The sequence below is a fragment of the Hyperoodon ampullatus genome (genome assembly GCF_949752795.1).
Source record: "Hyperoodon ampullatus genome assembly, chromosome: 15".
Classification (NCBI taxonomy): domain Eukaryota; kingdom Metazoa; phylum Chordata; class Mammalia; order Artiodactyla; family Ziphiidae; genus Hyperoodon; species Hyperoodon ampullatus.
In genome coordinates, this window is record NC_136928.1 from 67448701 (window position 1) to 67476480 (window position 27780).

General features: G+C 46.8%; 2 protein-coding genes across 2 annotated transcripts; one reads left to right on the forward strand and one right to left on the reverse strand.

The window, feature by feature from the left end:
* Positions 1–645: 645 nt before the first annotated feature.
* Positions 646–25421, reverse strand: GCKR (glucokinase regulator; the record flags this gene model as incomplete). The annotated part of the gene is given in 30 exon segments (XM_079720722.1): positions 646–653; positions 1483–1600; positions 2417–2524; positions 2528–2542; positions 4181–4334; positions 4969–5117; positions 12017–12100; positions 12185–12288; positions 12486–12582; positions 12970–13046; positions 13386–13464; positions 13468–13483; positions 13702–13754; positions 13758–13760; positions 13764–13812; positions 14453–14571; positions 15800–15841; positions 15843–15906; positions 18963–19057; positions 20214–20267; positions 20490–20556; positions 20865–20938; positions 21321–21389; positions 22245–22274; positions 22278–22310; positions 22480–22635; positions 22906–22954; positions 23074–23237; positions 24773–25329; positions 25385–25421. Coding segments are annotated over 30 exon segments (2724 nt in total).
* On the forward strand, positions 25150–27538 carry FNDC4 (fibronectin type III domain containing 4; the record flags this gene model as incomplete). The annotated part of the gene is made up of 7 exons (XM_079720442.1): positions 25150–25355; positions 25536–25680; positions 25767–25882; positions 26114–26318; positions 26794–26883; positions 27215–27339; positions 27503–27538. The coding sequence occupies exons 2-7, from the start codon at positions 25560–25562 to the stop codon at positions 27536–27538; spliced, it is 693 nt and encodes a 230-aa protein (XP_079576568.1). The 5' UTR covers positions 25150–25355; positions 25536–25559.
* Positions 27539–27780: the final 242 nt, after the last annotated feature.

The window sequence follows — 27780 nt, forward strand, 5'->3', positions numbered from 1 at the left end:
CAGCCCTGGAAAGCTGGGTCTCTTCTCTGACTTGACCCTGCCCAGGATGCCAGGATGAGAGACGAATTTACTTAATGGAAGTGCATGGGGGAGAGTTGTGGGTAAAGAGAAGCTGAGAGCCTTTGCAGGACCTTTTCGTAACTTTACTCCTCTTGAGTTGTAGAGTTAGGAAGAGGTGTTTGTGGAGGATAAAAACCAAATCGATGGCAGTCAGAAGGCACCATGGGAATGGTGTTGAGGAAAGGGGCATTGGTTAAAGACCTAAGGTAGTAAAGTAAACGTAGATATAGCAATAGAACGGGAAAAGAGAGTTCAGACAGAGGCTGGAGGCCCACAGATATAGAGAGGGAACTTAGGGCTGTCTTTAAAAGATTGAATACTCTAGGGGCTTCCCTGGTGGCGCAGTGGTTGAGAGTCCGCCTGCCGATGCAGGGGACACGGGTTCGTGCCCCGGTCCGGGAGGATCCCACATGCTGCGGGGCGGCTGGGTCCGTGAGCCATGGCTGCTGAGCCTGAGCATCCGGAGCCTGTGCTCCGCAACGGGAGAGGCCACAACAGTGAGAGGCCTGCGTACCGCAAAAAAAAAAAAAAAAAGATTGAATACTCTATCTTCATAAAACTGAAATCTATTTGGCTCCTTATCCGTCACCCTCCTGCAGAAAGGGTCAAGTGAGCTTCAGAGAGGTTTTGTCCCCAGAGGGTTCCTGAGTGTCCACTACCTAGGTACTTCTTGACCACAAGGGGGAGCCAGCTCTCTACTACCATGGTCACAGTCATAGGCACTGAAGAGCTGGCATGGGTCTGGGATGAGCGAGGGTGGCTTTGATTTGTCAAAAACAGGTGACAGCTGAGGTCGCAAATGTTCAGAGTGGGGTCTCTAGTGTGTGTTGGGTCCCACTCTGGCACCCTCAGAGTTCCTTATGTTCCCTTTACAAACACTGGGTAGGGATGCAACACTCACTTTATGGTCCAGTGTGTGGAGGTAGCACTCATTCTAGTGAGGAGGATCCTGTCATGCCTAATTGGGATTGTCATTTTCTGAGTGTCCTATGTTGGGGACACAACTTCTTCCCTCTTTCCTTGGAATTATCTAAGTTCCCACCTCTCCTTGCTTGTGTGATTCTTTGTGGGAGTGAAGTATGTGTGTGTGCGTGCACATGTGTACCTACGTGTTGGAGATGGGGGGATATAAAGAAGCTGGAATAAGGTTTGGGTCAGTGACCACTGAAATGGAGTTGGGAAGCAGGTGGAGACATAAAGAAACAAAACTGCTGTTGGGACCGACCCATGCCACTCATCTTGTTCCACCTCTGATCTGTGGACTCTGATCTCAGTAGAAAGCTAACTTTTCGAAACAAGACATTCAGTTTTATTTCTGAAATCAGAATATGCCAGGGAAAGTGGATACCACTGGGTGGACAGCAAGATCTCCCCAAAGGAGAGAGACGCTGTCTCCCCAGCCTGGGCGGCTGGTGCTCCGACCTGGCCGGGTGAGGGCGCTCCTGACAGCCTCACGGACAGAGGGAGCTGCAGCCAGGTATGCCTGGGCCTCAGCGATGGAGCACCGGGACAGGAGGCTCAGCAAGGCTATGGGGATCACCTGTGGGGAAGAGGCAGCGAGAACTGAAGCCTGAGAAAGTGAGGTCGTCTGAGGAAGAGCCCTGGAGGAGCTAGGGCATTCAGTGTGGGAGTCAGAAGATACCAGGTTGGATGCTAGAAGGGAGGGGCTTCCCTGGTGGTGCAGTGGTTAAGAACCCGCCTGCCAATGCAGGGGACATGGGTTCAAGCCCTGGTCCTGGAAGATCCCACATGCCACAGAGCAACCAAGCCCGTGTGCCACAACTACCGAGTCTGCGCTCTAGAGCCCGCGAGCCACAACTACTGAAGCCCGCACACCCTAGAGCCCGTGCTCCACAACAGGCGAAGCCACCGCGATGAGAAGCCCGCGCACCGCAACGAAGAGTAGCCCCGCTCGCCGCAACTAGAGAAAGCCTGCGTTCAGCAACGAAGACCCAACGCAGCCAAAAATAAATAAATTAATTAATTTTAAAAAAATAATAAAAGAATAGAAGGGAGTTTTCAAAGACCAGAAATTGGAATGAGGTGGGTCAAGAGCAGAGAGTAGCCTTCATCCTGACCCAGAAAACTCCTATTCATCAAGACTGGTTCGTGACCCAGTTCTCCCTCTCTTTCCTGACTCCCCTCCTAGGCAAAACTGAAGACTCCTTTTCAGCACCCCTGTAGTGCCTTTTTCACACTTCTCTGACTACTTGTCACAATCATGTCTCCTCCATGAACAGGGGGAGCTCCTTGCAGAGTGTCACTGAGCTTTGTAAACTCAGTGCCGAGACAAGTTCCTGACACATCGTAAGTACTCAGTAAGTGTTTGCTAGATGACTAGCAGTTCGCGAGTTACCTGTTCCTTCTCGTGTGCAACCTGGACGTGGAAGGAGATGGGAGCTGCTCGAATATCATCCGACAGTGGCTGAGGGAAGTGGATCGCCTGGAGGAGGCTCTCGATGCATCAAGCCTTGGGCTGTCCCTAGAACCGCTGTGGAAGAAGTGGTAACGTCCATGCTGGGCTAGAAAGCCATGGGAGCTGAGAATGGGGTCAAGGGAGAGTGGGAGTCTGGGATCTCGAAGACCAGCTGTAGAGAATTCGTCCCTGTAGGCAATCCCAAACTTACAATCCCCAGCTGTAAAGGAAAACTGGGGTAAAAGGGTTGGTGGTGGGCCTTGATTGGCTGGGTTACACTGGAGAATTAATGGCAAATTGGTCGTACTTTTGGCCATGTCCCCGCAGTCCCAAAGGTTGGTCATCTTAAACTGAACTCATTCCCTCTGGTTTCCTCCCTAACCACATCCATCCTTTATACTGCTGTAAGACAGTTCATCTGCAAACACTGCTTCTATTTTTTTCACCACCCTTTTCCTCTCTAGCTCAGCACTGTCCAATAGAAATATAATGAGTCACATATGTAATTTAAAATTTTCTAGCACAGCATTATAAAAGAAACAGGTGAAATAAATTTTGGTCATGTTTTATTTCATCCAATATATCCAAAATATCATTTCAACATGTCAACAGTATTAAAAATTATTAGTGAGATAGTTTACAATATTTTTGTACCATGTCTTTGAAATCCAGTTTGTATTTTACAATTACAGTACATTTCAATTCAGGTGCTGAATTTCAATGCAAAAGTGAAATATAGTCCTACCAAAAGAATAGAGCTGCATTTAACGAAAATTTTACATGCTTCACTTTTTTTTTGCGGTACGCGGGACTCTCACTGTTGTGGCCTCTCCCGTTGCGGAGCACAGGACATGCTTCACTTTTTAAATAAAATTTGGAGTGCAGTTCGGTTCAAGTGCTCAATAGCCACATGTGACTGGTGGCTACCATCTTGGACAGCACAGATCTAGCTAGGTTTGGCAAGTCCCAATTCCTGTCTGGCTTTTAATCTTCCACAGTTTCTCCCCTTCCTGCTCCCTCACCACTCTGTAAAGTGACTCCAGACCTGTGTCCCTCACATATCATGCTTAGCCCCCCTCTGGGCCTTGGCTAATATTCCTTCTAACAAAAGTGCCCTTCTGTCCTTCACCTCTCCAAGCCATAACCAGTAGGCCTAGCTCAAACATCACCTCTTCCACGAAGTCTTCTTCTTTGCTATAGTGCATAGATCCTACCTTCTTTGATGTTCTATTGGACTTCAGTAAGGATCATGCAATTTGACACTTAATTGTTCTCTGTTTCAAGTGTTGGTTTTGTCTCTCCTCCATTAGATGGGCCACTCTGGGATGGTAAGGACTGGATCATAGGTAGCTCTGGCTCCCCCTACCTGCCCCAACTCCAGGAACTAGAAAAGCATAACGGATTTTTTTTCCCAGTTGGTTGGTTGGTTTTACTCATTCGAGAAAGTCGTTTTAGGGCCCTGGTGGCTGCTCATTAAATGCCCATTCATTGGTTCCTTTCATGTAGAGTTGCCAGATTTAGCAAATAAAAATATTGGATACCCAGTTAAATGGAATTTCAGATGGATAATTTTTAAAAATTAGTATAAGTATGTCTCAAATATTGCATGGGATATACTTATACTAAAAAATTATTCTTTATTTCTCTGAAATTCAAATTTAACGAGTGTCCTATATTTTTCTTTGCTATATCTAGAAACCCTACTTTCAGGACCATCTGTTGTGCTATCTGCTCAGCATCCATGCCTCCTCCTCCTGGTATCAGCACCGTGATTTTCCTCTGGGGAATTCTTGCTCCCCCATTCTCAGGCCACACTGTTTGATTGAGGCTCACTTCATGCCCCTTCCTCCATTGCCATCTTAAAGGGAGAGCATGGGTGACCCAGGCCTGGGCAGAGGGCTGCTTTCCCCTGGAGAACAGTGATTGGCTCGGGGATGGGCATGTGACCCAAGACAAACCAATGAGTACCCTCCCCCAGGTATTTGCAGGAATCACAGGGACAGATAAACTCTCCTTCCGCCAGAGTTGCGAAATTGGTAGGATGTTAGGCTGGCACTGCTAGTGGCCAATTTGCCACCTAGTGGAGAAAACCTGCCTGAGAATGAGAGCAACACAGAGGAAAGCAGAGCTAAGGGCTGAAAGTTCTGGAGCATGTCATTTTGCGTTTCTGGATCTAGCTACCCTGGGACTGTTCAGTTACATGAACCAATCATTTGCCTTGCTTAGTTAAACCAGTACAAATTGGATTTCTGTCACACGTATGTGTAACTGAAAGAATCTTACCTAATAGTTATAATTGCACAAATACGCACCCATGTGTGCACATATACTACTTAGAGGAGAGGCTGGGCCTGATAGAAGGAGGAAGAGAGGCACAAGAGAAAAGTCAACCCTTACCCCTACACATCTACATATCTCTGAAATACACCCTCCTATGGCAGCCTAGGCATTGAAGCCAGGCCCCACCCAGTCCCATCCCATCATGTCCTAGCTGCAGCATGGCCAGAGCCCGCCAGAAGAGCTTGGAGTTGCAAATGTGGAGGTCCAACATGTGGTTTTGGAGGATCTTCCCAAGAAGCACATGGGCCCCTGTACTCACCGTATTCAGCACCCACTTGGTGCTTAGCTCATGCTGGAACTTCTAAATAGGGCAGACACATGGGGATATTGAAAATTAGGGGACATTAGAGCAGCAGGGTGAACAGGGCCTTATTATCTGACAGGAATCCAGGGATCAAAAATGCAGACATAGGGACTTCCCCAGCAGTCTAGTGGTTAAGGGGCCATGCTTCCAATGGAGGGGGCATGGGTCTGAGCCCACATGCTGCTCAGCATGGCCCCCCCCAAAAAAACAGTAGACATAATTTGCTCCATCAGCCAGGACCATTCCAGGCAAACCTGGCAGCTTCACATATTTGTGGGGTTTTCTTTCTTTCTTTCTTTCTTTTTTTTTCAGTCATGCTGCACAGCTTGCAGGATCTTAGTTCCCCAACCAAGGATTGAACCTGGGCCCATGGCAGTGAAAGTGCTGAGTCCTAACTACTGGACCACCAGGGAATTCCCCGCATATTTGTGCTTTTGGCCCTTGGTAGTAGACAGATATCTTCCCTGAGTCCTTCCACAGTAGGATTTTGCTCTTACCAGCACCTTCCTCTTGTTACTCAGGTACCAGACAGGGGAGAAGTGAAAATCCTGGGATTCATTCCACTAAACTAAAGGCTGCTTGAGAGCAGAGATGGTGTCTTATTTTGCTCAAGAGCCCCAGTCTTTTTGATAATGGCTGACACATGATTACTGATCAATACATGTTTGTTGAAAAACTAATTCAATTTAATCCTTATAACAACCCTATGGAATAGGTTTTTTCTATCCCTGTTTCTACATATGTGGAAACTAGAGGTCAGAAGTAAACTTGAGAGTGAGACGTAGAATCAGGACCTAAATCCAGGTCTCCTGATTTAGTGATGAGGGCATTTCCTACTTTGCCACGATCATTTCCTGGATGAATGAGATAATGGATGTGAAAGCACAATGAAAACTGAAATGTTATACAAACACGTGGTACTGTGGGAATAACTATCACCTGTTCTTGGCCCTCATATCTTGCACTTATAATATCTATTACCAAACTTTGAGGGCAACAGGAGTCCAGTAAAGGAATTGAGGGGGTTAAGTATTTGGTCCTAGCCAGGCTGAGGAAACAGGCTACTACTTCTACATCCTTATTCTGCAACTCTATAAATAGCTGGTCACACAAACCCCTAGCAGGGGGTATACTGAAAATACTTAACAAGTGATCGACAAAGACACTGAGTATGAGAATAGAAATCTGACCAATCAGAATGAAGCTGGCCAGTATGCAGTAATGATGCTATAGGCTGCATGTCAGACTGCCCTGTGGGGGAGTGATCAATCAAATCTGGGTTACATCATTAACCATTTATATCACCAACCATTTATACCATTAACTACCATTAACAAAAAAATACTTTAAATTTTATATAATTTGAAGCTAGACACGTTCATTTTAAAGTTCATGTGGAAAAAGGGCAGCAATTCTGTAGAAGAGTATTGAAGGGAGGACTAACTCTATCGGACATTAAATTTGCCATAAAGCAACTATAATTAAACAGTATGGTACCAGCACATCAATAGACAGAAAGAAAGTCCAGAAGTAAACCAGTGCACATGGGAACTGAGTATCTGATACAGGTAGCATCTCAAATCACTCAGGAAAAGATTAACTTTAAATATATATATTGGGACAATTGGATAGTCATTTAGAAAAATATAAAATTGGGTCCATACCTCACCCTATACACAAGAATAAACTCTTAATGATAGTTTGGAATTAACATTTACACATTACTATATATAAAATAAACAACAGGGACCTACTGTATAGCACAGGGAACTATATTCAATATCTCATAATAACCTATAATGGAAAAGAATCTGAAAAGGAACATATATATACATATAAAACTTAATCACTTTGCTGTACACCTGAAATGAACGGAACACTGTAAATTAACTATTTCAGTTTAAAAAATTGTTTAAAAAAAAGAGAGCAAGAGAAAGACCACTTTCCCTAGAAGAAAACATGTACTAAAAGAAAACACAGATGGAGTTCCTTTGCAATCTGGGGGTGGGTGTGGCGTGAGGGGAGTTTTCTGTTCATCAAGATCCAAATTCAATAAAAGATTGTTAAGTTCTACCCCAGAAAAGTTAAAGCAAAGACTTTTGCGTGGTTAAAACCCAAAGAAAATGTAATATATAGTTGACCCTTGAACAACACTGGTTTGAACTGCAAGGGTCCAGTTATACGCAGATTTTTTTCAATAGTAACTAGTACAGTACTACAACGATCCTATCCCAAGAATGTGGATAGGGAGGAACCATGGATACAGAGGGTCAACCATAAGTTACACCATTTTCTACTGTGCAGAGGATCAGTGCCCCAACCCCCTGCCTTGTTCAATTGTCACCTGTATAGCAGAAATAAAGGACTAATATCTCTAATTTATAAAGAACTTAAAATCAAGGGATCATTAAGACCACAATACCATTAGAAAATGAGTATATTTCATGTATTTACATGAACACACAGTTCAAATGCCCTACTTAAGAGACTACCCGAATAACCCTCGCAAATGTGTGAGCACACCCAAATGTGAAAAATAATGAGGAAGAGTTCCATAGCCGCAACTACTGAAGCCCGCATGCCTAGAGCCTGTGCTCCGCAACGAGAAGCCACTGCAATGAGAAGCCTGTGCACCACAACGGAGAGTAGCCCCCGCTCTCCGCAACTAGAGAAAGCCTGCGCACAGCAATGAAGACCCAACGCAGCGAAAAATTAATTAATTAATTAATTTTTAAAAAAAGAAAGAAATGCAAAGCATACACGCACATGCACACTTTTTTTTGTAAAAAGAAACAGGAGATAGTAATGAAGTTGGTTTCTTGCAGGGATGAGTGGGAACGGGATGGAAGGAATAGAGAAGGAAATGGGACATCTTTTTATACAGTTCTGACTTTTAAATCATGTTATGTTTTACATATTCAAAAGATAAAATTAGACCAAAAACTGAAAAAACTCTAAAATTTAAAACAAATAAAAATAAATGAACCTAACTATATATCACATTAATAACATAACCACAGAGAGAGAAAAAATTTAATGAAAGTGACTTTTGAACACTTTATCTAGTGGGATGTAATCAAAGGACAAAAGGAACTGCAAAAATCTCAACCACTTCTTGGTAAGTTTGTTGATGACAGTCGTATTAGGGTAGCAATTCCAAAACTGTTTGGTATTTACTGTAGGACTGAACAAATGGGTAAATACACTGATGATATTGGAGGAGAGTACGTGTGTGTGTGTGTGTGTGTGAATATACATATATATATATATATATATTTTTTTTTTTCCTTGTACTTTCTACTGAAAGGGCTTAGAGGCAAAAGAAACCGGTAGCGGTGAGCATACCTAGCACCTAGATTTCTAAATACCAATCTCCACTAACAACCAGGGTTCCTTGGAAAATGATTGATTCCAGGGCTGGAACCAGGGAAAGTATAAGGTGAATGTGGGCCAACATTTTTGTGCTCCTGCATAGGAGATGACTGGGTACACACACACACACACACACATAGACACAAATACACACAAACACAAATGTAAATAATGAGATTTTTAAACTGAAGTGGAGTGATTTTCAGTATATTTTGTTAAGCAAAAATTCAAGGCACAAGAGTATATTGCATAAGAGAACAAGAAAAAAATTTTTTTGCAAAAAGAAATACAGCAGAGTGTTCAAATGCTAATGTGGATAGATATGTCACAAGAACACAAAGGCCAGCTTGAATGAGCTCTCATTTTGAGCATTAAAATGAATAATGGGGCTTCCCTGGTGGCGCAGTGGTAGAGAGTCCGCCTGCCAATGCAGGGGACACGGGTTCGTGCCCCGGTCCAGGAGGATCCCACATGCCGTGGAGCGGCTGGGCCCGTTAGCCGTGGCCACTGAGCCTGTGCGTCCGGAGCCTGTGCTCCACAACGGGAGAGGCCGCAGCGGTGAGAGGCCCGCGTACCGCAAAAAAAAAAAAAAAAAAAGAGTAATGACAGGAATGGATTAAAACAACAACAACAACAATTCATGAGTCCATATCAATACTAAACAAACAAACGTAGATAAGGTGGGGAGAGAAGAGAGATTTTCTTTACAGAAGAATGCCAACTAATAAATGGAGACAGAAGGATAGAAATAGAAAAATCACCATTTAAAAACCATCATAGTAATAACTGATTCAACCAAGAATCATTAGTGGATGCTAAAACCGTGGGTGAAAGATCGCTGAGGAATAAGATACAAAGAAATCTAACAGACACCACCTTGACCAAATGATCAAACACAGCATCACCAATAAAGGGACAAACTGATATTAGGAGCCTCTACATGTGATACACTGAGAAAGGCACAGCCTCATCTATGCAGTACTCCTGCCCCAAAATTTAACGTGAATATAATGAAACAATCAGGCAAATCAAAAGTGAGGCACATTCTGCAAAACAATTGGTCTAGACTTCTAAAATATCAGTGTTTTGTGGAAAGACATCAAAAACGACTGAGGAACTCAGCCAGATTAAAGAAAACTAAAGAAACCCGAGAAGATCCCACATGCCGCGGAGCAACTAAGCCCGTGCGCCATGACTACTGAGCCTGCGCTCTAGAGCCCGTGAGCCACAACTGCTGAAGCCCGCACACCCTAGAGCCCGTGCTCTGCGACAGGAGAAGACACCGCGATGAGAAGCCCACGCACTGCAACGAAGAGTAGCCCCCGCTCGCCGCAACTAGAGAAAGCCCGCGCGCAGCAACGAAGACCCAACGCAGCCAAAAATAAATAAATTAATTAAATAAATTTAAAAAAAAAAGAATGGGTGAATATGCCCAAAAGATATGAAGAAGCAGTAAAATAAAGAAAAAAATTCAATGGCGTATATATATCTTTAAGGAGCCAATCTCCATAGTAATTAAATATAAATTACCACAGAAATGCCTTTCGTTTTGTTTCACTTTTTTTCCTTTGCTGATTAGCGAAGATTAAAAAGAACAACATTACCCAATATTTTAAGGTTGTGGGGAACAACCAACTTTACACTTTGTTTATAAACCTCTTTGGAGGTAACCACATGCATCAAAAGCCTTAAAATTTTAAACACCCTTTGACCCAAAGATTCCACTTTTGGAGGTTTATCCTAATGAGAGAGTCAAATGTGTGTATAAGGATATTCTGTGCAGCATTTTAATAAAAGCCATAATATTGAAACTATAGTGTTTGACAACTGGGGCTAGAGTAAACAAATTACAGTCCACATACCGTGGAACACATGACATTAAAAATGATGGTGTAGATATATTAGTACAGAAAGGTGTTCATAATTTTAAATAAAGAGAAGCAAGTTAAAAACAGCATGTCAAGTATGATCCTATTTTTATATAACTATATTTACATATGCATAAAAAAGTAGAGGGACAGTCTCAAAATTTGTCTGAGTGGTTTTTGTTTTTGTTTTTGTTTTTGGAAGAAGGTAGATTATGGATGATTTTTTTCCTTCTTTTGATTTCTGTATTTTCTAAAGCTTTGACAATAAAAATATGTATTGCTATTGTAATTACAATTTTCTTTAAAAATACAGTTCTTTAAAATATCACAGATTATCATTCTCTGTTATATCCCCTATCCCTGGGATATTATCTGGCATGTGACAGGTACTCTAAAAATATTTGTTGAATGAATGAATAAATGGATCGGGCTCAACTCATGAATATCGTTGAAATTTATCTTGTATGGTGAAATAAACCATGGATTTAGAGTCCCAAAACCTGAGTTCAAATCCTGACTCCTGTCTTATCTGTGTGGTCATGATTATAATCCCTTAATCTCTTAATTTCATCTTCCTCATCTGGGCAATGGGGACACTAAACATACATTCCTTAAGAGATTGTTAAGAGAACCGAGATAATATACATGAAATTTTGTGTAAAGTGCAAAGGCCTCTGTGTATTAGGTATTATGACTATACAATGGAACCTGTAAGTATGATGGGGTATATAACATAGAGGAGGGGTCTAGACGATGTGGGTTTCATTGGAAAAGACTTCTTAGAAGATGTGAAATCTCAAAGGCGACAATGAATGTGGAAAGCATGCCAAAAGAAGTAGGGATATGACCAATGAACACCATCTGGAAGGAAAGACAAAGATACACATTGAAAGGAGTGTGGATCCTCTGTTCAGGGGGAGAGGAGAGGAGAATTCCTTTGAGTTCTGAGGGCAGGTAAGGAGCATGCCAGCTTTTGTCTGGTTAAGTTGGGAAGCTTCCTGGAGGAAGTAGTTTGAATAATGGATGAGGCCACATCTCTCCAGGGCAACCCTTCAGGGGCCTGGTTCTGCCCCATGGAGGATGGAGGGCTGTCGTGTGAGAAAACTGAGGACCAGAGATGTGTAAAACTGCTTGCTTTCTTCGGCCACGAAGCAGAACTGAACTGGCATCCAGATGTCCTGCTGCCCACTCCAAACGCTAAACTGCAAAGTGCACCCAAAGTGATCATTACTTCTACGGTTATTAGCAATGCTTGTACTGGATCATAATTTCATTAGTAAGCAGGGACTGTATCAATGTACTATTATCTGCAGTGAACTCAGCATAGGACAACTTGCAAAAAAAATGTCTTAAAGGCTTTTGGACAGTGAGGATGACTATAGTATCGACAATTACCTTGTGAAAAAGGACAAATGAGTATCTGTCAGGTGATTGGCGGCCCATCCTGTACTTTTGCATATTTCTTGAGAGAACTGAATGCAGTAGCCCATTGACTTGGAAACTCTGACTAGTGACCTGGTAACACAAGAACTTGCCCAGCTGGCTTTGTGGAAGTCAGACAAAGCTTTCTACCCTCCGGCCCTGGGTTTTCTAATTCCTGGAATCCCTCCTCCTCTGTGCCCCTCACTGCAGATATTACCTCCTCATTCCCCATACCTGGATGAAGTCCCCGTCATATTCGAAGAAAAGCAGTGGCCATGTGATGCTGATGAGGGAGGGAAAGAGCTTCTTCAGAGGGGTCTGGAGAGAGAGAGGAGCAGGAACGGCATCTCCAGGAAGCCCTGGCTGTAACTGCTGCCCCGGGTCCCCTCCTCAAGGCTGGACCCTCTCCGGCAGGGACTGCCCTACAGTGCTGTGTGCCAAGGCCTGGATGTTGGAGGTCTTCTCTTTCACCTGCTCCACCAGCATCTGCATCTCCTTGAGGCTGTCTAGGAGAGGGGGAGGGCATCAGAGTGGAAAGCCTGGCTCTTGAGCTGTTCTTTCTCCTCCCCTGGGGTCCAGTCAGGACACACACTCCCGCCCCTCCCTCTGAGCAGGTGCCCTAAGACCCAGAAAAGTGATAGTTCCTCTGAGTCACTCTGCTGCCTCCAACCCCTCACCCCACCACTCCCATCATCCCTCTCACCATCCAGGGTAAAAATGAAGACCACAGTGTTGATTTCTGCAAGGGATGGCAGGATGGAAGTCAAGAAGTCTTCCTGGGAGAAGGAGAAATGGGGACCCTGGGGCAGAAAAAGAGGAGAGAGTCCTTCCCATGGAAAACTCCAGCATATAGACTTGAAGGCCAAAGAGGCCCTTAGAGGACATCTATTGCAGAGCTTTTATCTACAGATGTAAAAACCAAGATTCAAAGAGGTAAAGTGTTTTGCCCAAGATAATGCAGCATGCTGATGGAAGAGCACTGGACCAGAGCCAGGTTTGGGGGGGTGAATCCAGAGCTTTCCACACTGTTCCTGTGCTGCCCCAAGGCCTCATGACTTTTAACCCATATTCCCTCTCTAGAAGGGAATCCCATTGTACTCCCCTACCTGTTTCCACCTTCCTCTTTTCTCCCACCCTCTGCACACCAGTTATCTTCCCAACTTCCCCAAGTCCCATCATCTTCCCACCTGCTTGATGAGCTCAGCCTTCTGGTTAAACATGTCACTGTGATCACCAATGAGAAAGCCATGGACATCTTGGAAATCTGGGAAGGTTAACGACAGGGAGAGAGGAGTGATGGGCTTCAAAGGAGAGGAAGGTTCTAGGCTTGGGGAGGTGTCAGTGGGGCTGGGAGGAAAGTGGCCAGTGGGGTGCAGGGTAAGCAGTAACACACTTGGGAGGCCATAGCTAAGCACAGGGCTGGGAGCTGAGGGATCAAGGACTTCAAAGGAAGGAGCATTTGACTGAAATGCCTATCTAGATAGGGCAGGATGGACATTGAATGAGGAGCCTCCATGGGTTGGAAGTAGGAAAGAATTTGGAAAGCAGACCAGTTGGTTTGGATCAAGAGAAATCAGGAAGTAAGTCAACACTGGGGTCCCACCAGCACCAAAGGTGTGGATGCAGTCTACTCCATCCATGATGGCAATGATGCCCAGGGTCTGCCAGCCAACCAGGTATACTCAGCCTTTTTTCTCCAGGCTGAGAATGGGTCAGAGGTCAGGACATGAGAGATCACAGTGAAAAAATCCAGAGATCAGAAAAAGACACTCAGAAGAGCACAGGAGTAAACGAACCAAAAGCCTACCCTGACCCTCCAACACGCAGACCCACTACCCTCCCCATGTTATCATGTCTCCTAGAGTCTCCCCTGCTCTCATGACATTCCCCATCCAGGCTGCTCCCCACCCTCCAAATACACATCTACACGCCTGGTGCTGACTTGCTTCATCAGGGCAGTGATCTTGGGGCTTTAACTCTAGGTCACCTGATGAGCCCACTCAAATGTCTGCAGGATTTCCAGAAGGTGTCTGGGAGAAAGTCCACCAGCTCCCAGGGCAGGCCCAGTGACCCCTCAGAAAGCCTGAGTCCCTCCCGCCCTGGGGAAGGCACAATTCCCTTGAAACTAAGTTCTGCTGGTCCCTTGTTGGGGGCGCGGTAAGTAGAGCCAGGCTGCATTCAACAGGGGCAGAGCGGGCTTCAGCGGGAAGAAGACTAAAGAGCAGAGAGGAGAATAGGGCATGCAGAGCACCGGGAGGAGGGTGGGATCAGAGAGTTGACGAGGGGGTAAGTGAGCGATGTGGAAGCTAGGCGAGAGACCCTGGTGAGGGAAGCAGGCCCACAGCAGGATGACCTCTACCCTGCATGGCCTGGACCATCCCCACATCAAAGACTCTAGGAAGCTAGGTTAGCTTTGGATGTCCCAGGTGTGCACAGGGATCAGGTCCGGACCTGAGGAACCCAGGGTCCATTGGAAACAAGCCAGACTCTGTGACTGTGTGATGGCAACAGTGGCGTCCCCCTGCCAGTTCCTTTCCCAGGGAAGGAACGGCAGGGCCGCAGTCTTGCTGCTACCAGCACACCCTCCAGATCTGGATCTGCCATTCTCCTGCCTGCACCCTCCCACCCACTGCCTGACTCTGATTTCTCTCTGGTCCAGATCCTCCCTACCTCGGAGATGCTGCGATGCTCCGGTCCGCAGTCTTGTGAGCTGCCAGTAACAGGGTTTCCAGCAGGATCTTGGTGGCACTTCCACCTTTCATCTGGGAGGAGCCACTGAGGCCCTCAGGCTGCAGAGTGATGACACCCAGGAGAAACTGGGAGAGGAAGGAAGGTCCTGGAGTTTACTAGTTAGTGACCACTGTGCATGCAATCTGGTTAGTGGCTCTTGGACATGCGCTCTGGTTAGTGGCCACTGGGCAGGCATTTGTAGGACTGGTGGCCCCCAGTGTGCTGTGAGGAGGAGTGCTGGTTGAGGGCTTAACTGAGAGGAGAGGAGGGAAGGGAAGGGAAGGGCAGAGAAGAGAAGAGAAGAAGAGGGAAAGGTCCACTTCTGGTCATTTCTATGGTACATTCAGGACTCTGGAGAGGAAGCCAGAATAATTGAGTGTCCTGTTAGCTGGGGATAAGGGTTTTTCAGAGAGGTTTTGTTTTTGTTTTTGTTTTCCAAGTACTTTCTCCCTCCTCCATCCCCCACTTTTTAAATAACAGTTTTTAATCCAAACACTACATTTCATGTTCCTTGGACAGACCAGTGAAGCAGCCATTGATTGTAACGGTACAGATATGTAATATGACACACCAAAAAGATAAAGAGATTACAGCAAAAAGAATGATAAAAGCAGTGTCTGAGAAAAGGAGATTAAAAGTAAATAATTGCAGAGAAGAGGAGAGATGAGCATCTGGGAGGTGAAAGATGCAGAACTTGTGTGTAATGTGGAATTCCTGCCTTCCTATCTCGCAAAAGGAAGATCAAGGAGAACGTCACAGATGTGACCATCCCTGGCAGAGTGGGGCAGGGCAGGGATTTGGTTAAGGCCCTTGTAAGGTCAAAGGAAGGGCAGATGATGCTAGTGAGATGCAGCCGCAATCCAGAGAAAAAAGGAACAGGAGCACTGGAGGCTTAGAAGGCCCACACCAATTTTGGAGAGTCTTAGGCAGAAGAATGAAACTACATCCCATTTTTTTTTTTAAAGCACATATTTGAAATGGAAACATATAAAAGAGACATAAAGCAATACTTTCTACACACAGATGCAAAAGAGCTTCTTTGAATAGAAACTGCCCTAGACCATTTAGGTGTTTAATGATTACTGATTTAAGAGACAAGGTCAGAATGGAAATAAAACATCTTAAGGTGAAAAACGAAACGAGAAAACAGGATTTGATTTACAACATTTTAGTAGATACAGAACACCAGGAATTTAGACATGATGTAACAAAACCTAAAATCAGAGGCCCTAAGTGGCAAGCCATCCAGAGGTGGGTGTGAGGGGTAGGGGTGGGGGCAGATCTCACCCCAGTTGCAGGATTAAGCACAAAAGCTTTCTGTTTTCTCTGGCAGTTTCTGCATCTGCTCTGCTATTTGTCGAAATGTTGAACTCCAGTCTTCAATGGGGTCATTTCTGGGGCCCAAAGAGAGACAGAGGGGGGATCATGTGTGAGGATCTAAAGGAAGGGCCTCAGATGAGAGCTGGGACCAAATACCACATTGAGATTGGGGTCAGAGGTCAACAATTTCCTAGAGAGATGTGCTTTGATGCTCATAGGGGCACTGTGTTCCTGAACCCCAAGGATGAGGGTTAATAAAACATTCAGCAATTTAAGGCTAGAGCAAAAACAACACTCAAGTAAAAAGTTCCAGCCTGAGACCAGAACTTTCTTGTGTCCTGGTCCTTGCACAGGTTCTATTGCCATGTCTCTTCTGCAGAGAGAGGCGACAGTGTTTATTGTGTGGTTGAAAACTGAGATCCCCAGACTTGGCGGGTCATCAAAATCACCCGGGGAGGTTTGCTTTTTTTAAAAAATAACTACCCATTTCTGGTTTCCACACCCACCTTGAGAGTCTGCTTCAGTAGTTCTGTCGTAGAGTCCCCAAATCTGTATTTTTAAAAAGCTTCCCAGATGACTCTGAAGATCAGCCAAGTTTGGGAGCCACTGATTTAAGGAACAACTGGAAGATCTCCACGCCTACATTGTTTGAAATCCTTCATTTCACTTAGTCACAGTCCCTGAAATTAGCATCCACTGCAGCAGATACATTTTTGGTGAGGAAAGCCCTCCATTAAAAGAGATCATTTATACCTTCGTATGAATTACACTACATGCCTGGAATCTGGGAGCTGAAAAAGTCTCTCGGAACTCAGCTGTCCGTCTCCCCAAGACCACACTAAATACACACAAAGCTGCTCTTGAGTAATCAACAAGCCTTCGCTGAAATACCTCCAGTGACAGGAAGCCCTCAGCATCATTGGGTGGCCCCCTGCAATGGTTTATTTAGCAGAGTTTCCCCAGCTTGGCTGTGCATCAGAATCTCCAAGGATGCTTGCAAAAATTAGATATTTCAGGGCCTTACCTCAAACCTACAACATCAGGCCTCTCATACAAGAATCTTCCTTATTAACACTCCCAAGGCAGTGCATCCACAGAATCACACCTGAGCATTATTGGTTTAATATGCTGGCCTTCATAACACAACATTGTAAATCAACTATACTCCAATAAAAAATTTAAAAAATATATGCTGGCCTTCTTTGGGATCGAAGTGGCCATTTAGACAGAGAATAAGAGGGAGGTGACTTGGAGGCGCAGGAATCTCAGGAAAGGGGAACAGGGTGGGAGATGTGAGTAGCCAGAGGGGACCAAAGGGGCTCCTGGCATGAAGGAGAAAGGGCCTAAGATAAGGGGGCTAGGCAAAGGAGACTAGGAGGCCAGTCAGCACCCAGTATTCCTCCTTTGAAAAGACTCTCGGGACCCACCTCAGATGAAAGCACAGATCTTTATGGTATGCATTTTCTTAAGCCCATTCTATCCTCTGACCCATGTTTTCCTTGCCTCTTCATTCCCTGTTTTAAATGTATGCTTTCTTATATTTTATGTATCCTTTATAAGCTGCCTTCAATCCTTTCTGAAATGAGAGAATAAGCAAATTAACCAACGAACAAAAAACTTCCTAAGCTTAGGAACACCCTTTATTTACTTTATTTTTTTAACATCTTTATTGGAGTACAATTGCTTTACAATGGTGTGTTAGTTTCTGCTGTATAACAAAGTGAATCAGCTATACATATACATACATCCCCATATCTCCTCCCTCTTGCATCTCCCTCCCACCCTCTCTATCCCACCCCTCTAGGTGGACACAAAGCACCAAGCTGATCTCCCTGTGCTATGCAGCTGCTTCCCACTAGCTATCTATTTTACATTTGGTAGTGTATATAGTGAATATATGTCCATGCCACTCTCTCACTTCGTCCCAGCTTACCCTTCCCCCTCCCCGTGTCCTCACGTCCATTCTCTACGTCTGCATCTTTATTCCTGTCCTGCCCCTAGGTTCTTCAGAACCACTTTTTTTTTTTTAGATTCCATATATATGTGTTAGCATACGGTATTTGTTTTTCTCTTTCTGACTTACTTCACTCTGTATGACAGTCTCTAGGTCCATCCACCTCACTACAAATAACTCAATTTTGTTTCTTTTTATGGCTGAGTAATATTCCATTGTATATATGTGCCACATCTTCTTTATCCATTCATCTGTCAATGGACACTTAGGTTGCTTCCACGTCCTGGCTATTGTAAACAGAGCTGCAGTGAACATTGTGGTACATGACCCTTTTTGAATTATGGTTTTCTCAGGGTATATGCCCAGTAGTGGGATTGCTGGGTTGTATGGTAGCTCTATTTTTAGTTTTTTAAGGAACCTCCATACTGTTCTCCATAGTGGCTGTATCAATTTACACTCCCACCAACAGTGCAAGAGGGTTTCCTTTTCTCCACACCCTCTCCAGCATTTATTGTTTGTAGATTTTTTTTTTTTTTTTTTTTTTTTTGTGGTACGCGGGCCTCTCACTGTTGTGGCCTCTCCCGTTGCGGAGCACAGGCTCCGGATGCACAGGCTCAGCAGCCATGGCTCACGGGCCCAGCCGCTCCGCGGCATATGGGATCCTCCCAGACCGGGGCACGAACCCGTATCCCCTGCATCGGCAGGCGGACTCTCAACCACTGCGCCACCAGGGAGGCCCGTTTGTAGATTTTTTGATGATGGCCATTCTGACTGTGTGAGGTGATACCTCATTGTAGTTTTGATTTGCATTTCTCTAACGATTAGTGACGTTGAGCATTCTTTCATGTGTTTGTTGGCAATCTGTATACCTTCTTTGGAGAAATATCTATTTAGATCTTCTGCCCATTTCTGGATTGGGTTATTTGTCTTTTTGATATTGAGCTGCATAAGCTGCCTGTATATTTTGGAGATTAATCCTTTGTCAGTTGCTTCGTTTGTACCTTTATTTACTTTAATATTCTGAGATTTGGTGAACAAGAGCATATTTGCCCTGCCCTCTCCTTTGTGACTATCCTGTAGATTTTCACAGGTTCCCTCCCAGCCTCCCCCAGGGGTCTGGCCATGACCTTTCATTACAGAAGGTCTGCGTACGACTTTTCATTACAGAAGGCTCACCTGGCCATGTTCACTGGGTTGAAACCAGTCAGGACTGGCAAAAAGACGGCTGGGTTATCCATGCAGTAGTCCACGTGGCCTGCCACAAAGGGAGCCTGGTGGTAGGGAGAGAGAGGAGGGTTCGATGAGGGGGGTTACTCTAGTGCTGCCCGAGGCCCACGTACATCAGAATCCGCCCCCCCCCCGCCACATTCTTGTTTAAGTGCAGATTCTGGGCCCAGTTAAAATCTACTGGATCTGAATTTGAAGGGGAGAGCCCATGGACCTACATTTTTTTAAATTAATTAACTATTATTATTATCGACCACACTGTGCAGCTTATGGGACCTTAGTTCCCCAACCAGGGATTGAACCCGGGGCCCTGGCAGTGGAAGCGCTGAGTCCTAACCACTGGACCGCCAGGGAATTCCCTAGACCTACATTTCTAACAGGTTCTCCCAAGGAAATCTTCCACGTGGTAAAGTCTGAAAATACAGAACTAAACTGTCAGCTCCATGAGGTCAGTGTCCTGCTCTCCTTGGGTGCCTCATTCCACATCTAGCCCTTGCTGGGGTCCAGGTCCTCCTGCTCAGTGAATTTGGAGAGTCAGAGCTGCACAGCTGAGTGGAAACTCAGGGTCATCTAGCCCAGTGCTTCTCAAACAAACTACCTGGGAATCTTGCTAAAATGCAGATTCAGACTCAGTAGGTCTGGTGTGGGGAGGCCTGATATTCTGCATTTCTAACAGATCCCAGGTGATATTGATGTTGCTGGTGTAAGGACCACACTTTAAGTAGCAAGGGACTAGTCCAGGGTCAGCTTTTTCTGTAAAGAGCTAGAAAGCAAATATTTTTGGCTTGTGGGCCCTACGATCTCTGTCCAATGACTCAGCCTTACCACTGAAGCGTCAAAGTAGCCATGGACAATATGTAAACACAAATGGCTGAGTTCCAGTAAAACTTCATTGACAAAAACAGGGAGCAGCTAGATTGACCTGCCAACATAGTTTGCTGACCCCTGGACTACTCTATCTATTTTGGTTGTTGAATGGATGGGTACACAGTTATTGTGGGATAAGATCCCTTCCCCCTTGTCCCACATTCATGCAACTGGATCCTAATTAGTGACAGTAAAATCAAAATTCCTTACACAAGCCCTTTCTGTTTTCTAGCTAAATCTAGATAAATCTTGTTGATTTATCTTCCATGCTGTTCCACTCCTACTCCCTGCCTTCCTATAAAATTGATCCACCCAGCCTGTCTTCACACTCACAAAGAGTCCCACTGAAATGCCAATGACAATCACCCTCTTCTTCCCAGCAGCCACCTAGGAGAGGAGGATGGGTGAGGTAGTGCCACCAAGAGGATTCTAGGGTATAAACATATTGTGTGGGCATGTCAGGGCCAGGATGGGGTGGGGGTGGCTGGAAGGGAGTTGGGGGGCAGGGAGGAGGCAGGGGATGGGCTTTGGCTGGATGCTGGGGCTTTGATGTCCCCACGAGAAGGAACAGACAGAGGTCTCTGGTTGAGTGTCAGTGGAAAACACAGACTTCTTCAGTTCCTCGATCCCATCCAGGGCACTATCTTCCATCCCCTCCCTAGAGGCCATCACAGACCTAAGAGGACAGACTCAAGGTCAGTGGCACTGCTTGGGAAGCAGAAGCCTATGGTTTATTAGGGCTGCTTTGAGAGAAGGAAATGAAGAGAAAACTATCACTGAATGGGCACCTACCATTTGCTGGGCACCATGATAAACACTCTGTAGGCTTGAAAAACTTAAATACCTATGAGGGCTAGTCAGGCAACGTAAGTATGTGAAGTGGAAAGCAAACCGGACACAATCTCCACCTGAAAGCATTCAAATTCAGTTTCTAAAAGACGCTAGTTAGGCCAAACAAAATATTTATAGGCCAACCTGGCTTACCTGTCACCTCCTGCAATGAGGTAGGTGTAAAGAGGTTTCTGTCCTAAACCTTTCATCAGCTGGTTAAAGGAGACCTACCAAGTCGGAGAAAACATGAAGTAGTAATGACAGGGAAGGAACAATTATCTTGGATTTTCAACACCTTGAGGGTAGAGGCTGTATAATGATTCTCTTAGGTCAGTGCTTAAGCCAGTACTGCTTGGAATCTGACTCTTAAATATGCTGCTTGGAGATGATGGATTAGGGGTGTGTGGGATGTAGAGACATTGGCAATAGACTGGTGGGGCTCAGATGGGCTCAGAAGAAATGGGACTCCATGTTGAGATAGCTTTTGGAGAAGAAAGAGAGCCGGAGCTGGAGGCGGTCCACCTAGGAGCTTAGCTGTGAAGAGCTTTATGGTCCTGAAGTTCACCCCAAGAAGGCAGACAGAGCAAAACCGGCAATCAAAGTATTCACCGACATGAGGAATGCCATCCTGCCAGAGGTACCCCTCCACTCAGCCCCACCAGTGCCCCCCTCAGGCTCCTGAGAAAAGAAAAATGCCTAGGTCTCCAGGACCCAGCTGAGGTTGGGAGAAGCATATTCTCTTTTTGGTTGGTAACAGAACCCGCCTCTAATCCCCAAAGCGAACAGAACATAGAGAATATGGTGTAGCAGAAAGAACCTTGGATTTGAGAAAGAAACTTCAGTCTGACCCCCAACTCTGGTTTAGCTACTTATTCAAACCCTTACTGGACTTCCCTGGTGGCACAGTGGTTAGGAATCCGCCTCCCAGTGCAGGGGACACGGGTTTGATCCCTGGTCCAGGAAGATCCCACATGCCGCGGGGCAACTAAGCCCGCAAGCCACAGCTCCTGAGCCCGCATGCATAGAGCCCATGCTCCACAGCAAGAGAAGCCACCGCAGTGAGAAGCCTGCACACCACAACGAAGAGTAACTCCCACTCGCCACAACTAGAGAAAGTCTGCGCGCAGCAACAAAGACCCAACGCAGCCAAAAAAACCCCAAAAACCCTTACTTATTCCAGAAAGGACTGAAAGCAGCTTTGTCATAGATAGATAGAAAGAATCAGCATTATCTGGCAATTATTAGCTGGGTGTATTTGGGCAAGCTACTGTGATTATCTTAAGTCTTTGTTTTCCCATCCGAAAAAAAATGGAGACAATAACACCAACTTTACAGGTTTTTGTGAAGGTAATGGGTGTGAAAGTACACAGTCAATTATATAGTATTATGCAGTAATAGTTATTATAATTACTATTGATTAATAAGATGACAATAAGGATATAGAAGTTTATAAAAAGGAAAAATAGAGACCAAGAAAAGAGAAAAGTAGAGGGAAACACGAATTTAAGCAGGGAGCAGGTGGAGAGTTGGTACCTTCAGCACTTCCTGAACTTTTCCAGCCACTTATACCTTGGTGGTCTGAGTTGACTCACTGTTGAGTCACTGGAGGCAACAGGCAGGCATCAGCAGCCAAGAAAAGGACAGTGGATTGGGGGGGGGGGCGGTGGAGGGGCTCTCAGACCATGGTCTGAGAGGGCAGAGGTTGAGGTGGAGTGGGGTTGCAGTGGGCATCGTTACCTGCAGTGTCCAGGGGATGGGTCTGGGTCACCTGGCATGTGGGCATGACTTGTCCCTCCTCCTGGAGGACCTCAGCATCACATTGCCCCAGCAATCGAACAATCTGCTTGGCATCTGCTTTGTCCAGATCCCGGGTCAGTGGGTCTGACTTCTCTGTGATGGGCAGGGCTGCCTCATACCCAGACAACTAGAGGGAAGGGGGGACAAGGTCAATGGCAGGGAGCCTCATTCACGTCTGCTGAACTGGAGGTGGGTGTGGCAGCAGGCACAGTATTGGGACACACACACACAAAACATTTAGCCTGCACTTGGTACTCTGGGCCTATCAAAGAAAGAAAGTCAGGAAGGAAGATGGGAAGGAGGACGGGGAAAGCAGAAACCCAGGGTGCAGGGAAGTCCAGACGACACAGGATTCTAGGAATCAGCACAGAAGGCCAACAGGGAGAAAGGGTCTCATCTCCCACTTGCCAGGCTCCGGGGTCTCAATCACACGTTGAAACCTACCTCTTCAGCCACATAGCCCCTTCTGTCACACTGACTCTGCTTCCAGTTGGCAAGGCCTTATCTGAGCCACAGTGATGATTAACCCAAGTACCCTGGCCTCTCTGCACACCTCTGCCTGTACCCTTTTCTGGTTACTAGGTCCCCAATCCTCTGGTCACCCCACAGGGCCTCCCCAGGTCCCTCTTTACAGGCACCCAGACTCCCCAGCCTCTGGTTGTCCCTGAAGAGGAAGACGTGAGGTTCATTACTCTTGCCCTTCAGACAATGCCCTCTTCTCTGGAGGGCCTGGAGCCCCGAAGGACAATACCCAGGCCCAGGGCAAAAAGAATCCCTGGGCATGAGTGCTCTGGAACCAGGATGCATCAGGAGGCCAGAGATCAGGGTTCTCAGGGTCAGCAGAGGTCAGAGGACCTGGGCCATGGCTTGATCACATGCTCAGCACACACAGTCCTCCCTGTCCCACTTGCCCCATTTCACTCTCCTCTCAGAAGGACGGCAACAGAAGCTTCAGAGCCCCAGGGGTGCACGCACTGAACTGGATATTACAGGGGAAAGTGCCACAGAAATAGAAATACTGCAATGAGAATTAGAAACCAAAGTATCTGCCCTAAATACAAGTTTAGCTAACATTTATTTACACTGAACAATGCATTTTCACATACAGTATCTCATCAGATACATTAGGAAGATATTAAAAAGAATGAAATAATGCCATTTGTACCTAGAATTTATCATACTAAGTGAAGTAAGACAGAGAAAGACAGATATCATATGATATTACTTATATGTGGAATCTAAAAAAATTATACAAGTGAACTTACAAAACAGAAATAGACTCACAGACATAGAAAACAAACTTACGGTTACCAAAGGGGAAAGGTGGGGGGGAGGGATAAATTAGGAGCTTGGGATTAACAGATACACACGACTGTATATAAAATAAACAACAAGGACCTACTGTAGAGCACAGGGAACTGTATTCAATACCTTGTAATAACCTATAATGGAAGAAAGTCTGGAAAAGAATAAATGTATATATGAATCACTTTATTGTACACCTGAAACTAACACTTTGTAAATCAATTACAGTTCAATTTTTTAAAAAAAGATGATGATATTGACACCCTCATTTTTCAGATGATGAAACTGAAGCTCAGAGAAGTTAAGTTAGTTGCTGAAGATCACACAGCTGACAGAATTGGGACTCACACCCAGGTTCTCACTCCAGATCTCATGCTCAACCAAAGCATGAAATAACTTAAGGATTTACATGTTTATTGAATAAATGAAGTAACTAACAAATTGGTGCAATTAATAATAATCTCGCATTCACACAGTGTTATAAGCTTTATAAAGATCGTTCCCCAATATTGTCTCATTTGATCCTCACAACAGCCCTGTGAGGTTTTGGATGCTCTGACTGACAGGTGGGAAACCTGAGACTTAGATTAACCTCTTTGTCTAAGGCCACACAGTAAGTCCCAGAGCTAAGACAAGAAACAGGTCGTCTCTCTTTAAATTTCCCCTATAAACCCAGCACTCTTAATAATCGCCGTATCTCCAGCTATTAACATGCCAGACACATAGAGAACGCTCAATAAATATTTGCCTAATAAATGAAAGAATGACTGAGAGAATGAAGGGAATCAATATCAGATTATGAATGGGGAAGATACTTCAAAGCTGACGCAGTCTACAAGTCAAAATAATTATGTCCATCATTCTGTCCCCTCCCGCACCGGAGGTGGAATTCCACTTCCCAACTCGGCTAATTCCATCTGGGGAGGGAGAGGCCTCCCAGGTGCCTGAGACCCTCGCACCTGCGCCTCTCCCGACATCCCCCCGCCCCCCACGCCCCTGCCGGGGCTTATCACACAGTGCCGGGATCGGGAGCTTTGGGGGCCCGAGAGGCCGCCAATGAGAGGGTCGTGGGAGGAGTCCCGAAAGAACCGGGTTGGGGGGGGCGTTGATGACGGCGGCGAGAACCCCAGCTGGGCGGGGCGGGCCCGCACGTCCCGGCCGGGCTGCGGCGGAGCGACGGGGGCCAGCTCTGCAGAAGGCGGCGGCTGGCTCGCCGGGACGGTCACATCTGCTGCAGGAGCCGGCGGAGGCAGCCGCACCGCCTCCCGCTCCGGGGACCCAGGCCAGCCTCCGGGCCGCGCCGGCACCGCCCCCTGCTCTCGGACAGACTGCGCGGCCGGTCGGAGCTCGGGGGGCTTCGCAGCCCCGCGGCCCGCGCCCGCTACGCCTCCGCCCTCTGCCCGCAGCTCGGTCCAGCGCCGCCCGCCTCGCCGGGCCCGCGCCGGGATGGGGTAGGGACAGCGCCACGGAGTCGGGCGATGGGCCGCCCTCTGGGCACCGAGCAGCCCCCCGAGGCCTGAGCGACCGCGAGGACCGGCGGAGGTGGGTGTGGGCAGAGCAGAGCCGCGCACCAGGGGCGCCGGGATGTGGCGGCGGCCAGGAAGGCATGGGGAAAAGGGGGGCTCTGGGGCTGCTGTGGGCCGTGGGGAGCCCGGGAGAGCTGCTGCCCACCCGCTCGTTCTGGCAAGTCCTTGACCCTCCCACAACTCCTGCCACCTCCAGGACCCCCGCCTGGATGTCAACCGGATGCCCCAGTGCCTCCCAGCGGACTCGGTGGGGGCCATGGCTTCGCTAATGCCCCTCTCCCCATATCTAAGCCCCACTGTCCTCCTGCTGGTCAGTTGTGACCTGGGCTTTGTACGAGCAGGTGCGTAAAGGGGGAGAGGGTGGGAGGTAACCAGAGTTAGTCTGTGGGTGGAACCTGTTAACCGGTTAACGCATTGGCACCCGCAGACCGGCCTCCCTCTCCTGTGAATGTGACAGTCACTCACCTCAGAGCCAACTCGGCCACTGTGTCTTGGGACGTCCCAGAAGGCAACATCGTCATTGGCTACTCCATTTCCCAGCAAGTATGAATCACCCTTCTGCTACCCCAACCCATATCCTTGGATCTCTGAACATTCCTTCTGTCACCTCCCTCCCCACCCGAGCTCCCCTCCCAGCTGTGGGAGAATCTGGGAGCTGGGATTCCCTAGCTCACGCTGCCCTTTTCACCCTTACTCCCTTGGAGTGCTTGGATGTTCAGGAGGTGGCCTGGGACCAGGGTGAGGCTGTCCTCCTCTCTCATCAACTCCCTGCAGCGACAGAATGGACCGGGGCAACGTGTGATCCGGGAGGTGAACACCACCACTCGGGCCTGTGCCCTCTGGGGCCTGGCTGAAGACAGTGACTACACAGTACAGGTCAGGAGCATCGGCCTTCGGGGAGAAAGCCCCCCAGGGCCACGCGTGCACTTCCGAACTCTCAAGGGTTCTGACCGGCTACCCTCAAACAGCTCGAGCCCAGGTGAGGGTCTCAGGTATTCCTCGCTCCCTAAAGCTTTGGATTCTCTGGCTCTTTACCTGGTCTTTGGTCTCCTGTTTACTTCCCCAAAGCAAGCAGCCATCTAGCTTAGATGAATAGAAGGATGATTTAATTCATTGTACTGCCAGGAAAGGAAGGAAAGCAGGTTGGCAGGGGACCGGGTATAGACAGGCTGGTAATGAATTCCTTGGGGGAAGGGCTTTTAAGCTTCCTTTTACCCAGCCTCAGTTCACAGCAGCTGCAGCCTGCATGAGTGAGTATCTGACCTGCAGCCCCCTGGCTTTTTGGGCTCTAACCACCTGTCCACCAACAGCTTCCCAGAGAGGGGCTACCAGTGGCAACGCTGCGATGGGTCTACCTTGGCTCTAATCCCCAGCATCTCCAACCTTAACTGTCTGCACAGACATAGCTCTCTAGCTGCTCCCTGTAACCTGGGGTCCGTCTCCTTCCTTCTCAGGTGACATCACAGTGGAGGGTCTGGATGGAGAGCGACCTCTGCAGACGGGGGAAGTTATCATCATTGTGGTGGTGTTGCTCATGTGGGCTGGTGAGTAAGCATCTGGACAGGGGACCGTGGATTGAGTGGGGCTAGCGAAGGTGGGAGTTGGTGAAGGTTGTTGGGAGAAAAGGGGGTGAGAGCAGTGGCGTGGGGAGATGTTTAGTTGAGAGGGATGAGCAGGAAAAGTTTGAAGAGAGGGAGAGGAGGCTTTTGGGAGCCCAGAGAGGATGATGAAGAAGGTGGTGCTTGTGCATGGGGACCAGGAATTCAAAGATTTTCTTCTCGGATTTTCTAGAAACTGTGTGGGTATCTCACTGCCTTTCGAGGCTGTGAGTGGGGAGGTCAAGATCAAGGTTCAGATTGTATTGTTGTGTTTCAGCTGTAATTGGGCTATTCTGCCGTCAATATGACATCATCAAGGACAATGACTCCAACAATAACCCCAAGGAGAAGGGGAAGGGACTGGAACAGAGTCCTCAGGGAAGGCCAGTGGGGGCGAGACAGGTAATGTGCGGCCAGAGAGGGAGGGAAGGGTGATTTTGCCTCTAGAAGCAGTAAGGGAAAGGAAGGAGGGCCACAGAGGGGCAAGAGAAAAGGGAGAATGGAAATTTGGGATGGAGGCTATCGCCTTCCTGAAATTAGAGACTCAAGCCATCTTCTTTCACAGAAAAACTCACCATCCATCAACACCATTGACGTATGAGTGAAGAAACAGAACCAGAAGACAGATGCACTAACATCTTGGGGATGGGGATGGGGTCAGGGAGAGCCCAAGATGGTGATTTGCCCAAGACTGAAGCATCCCACAGTCTCCCAGAGGGTAATGACACTCCCACAATCTCAGGCCTGGTATCCATTCTCTTTCCACTGTGAGCAGGGCCAGAAGGTAGGTCTGTTAGGGTCTGAGCCCCTGGACCTGGGGAGTGGATATCAGATGGGATACAT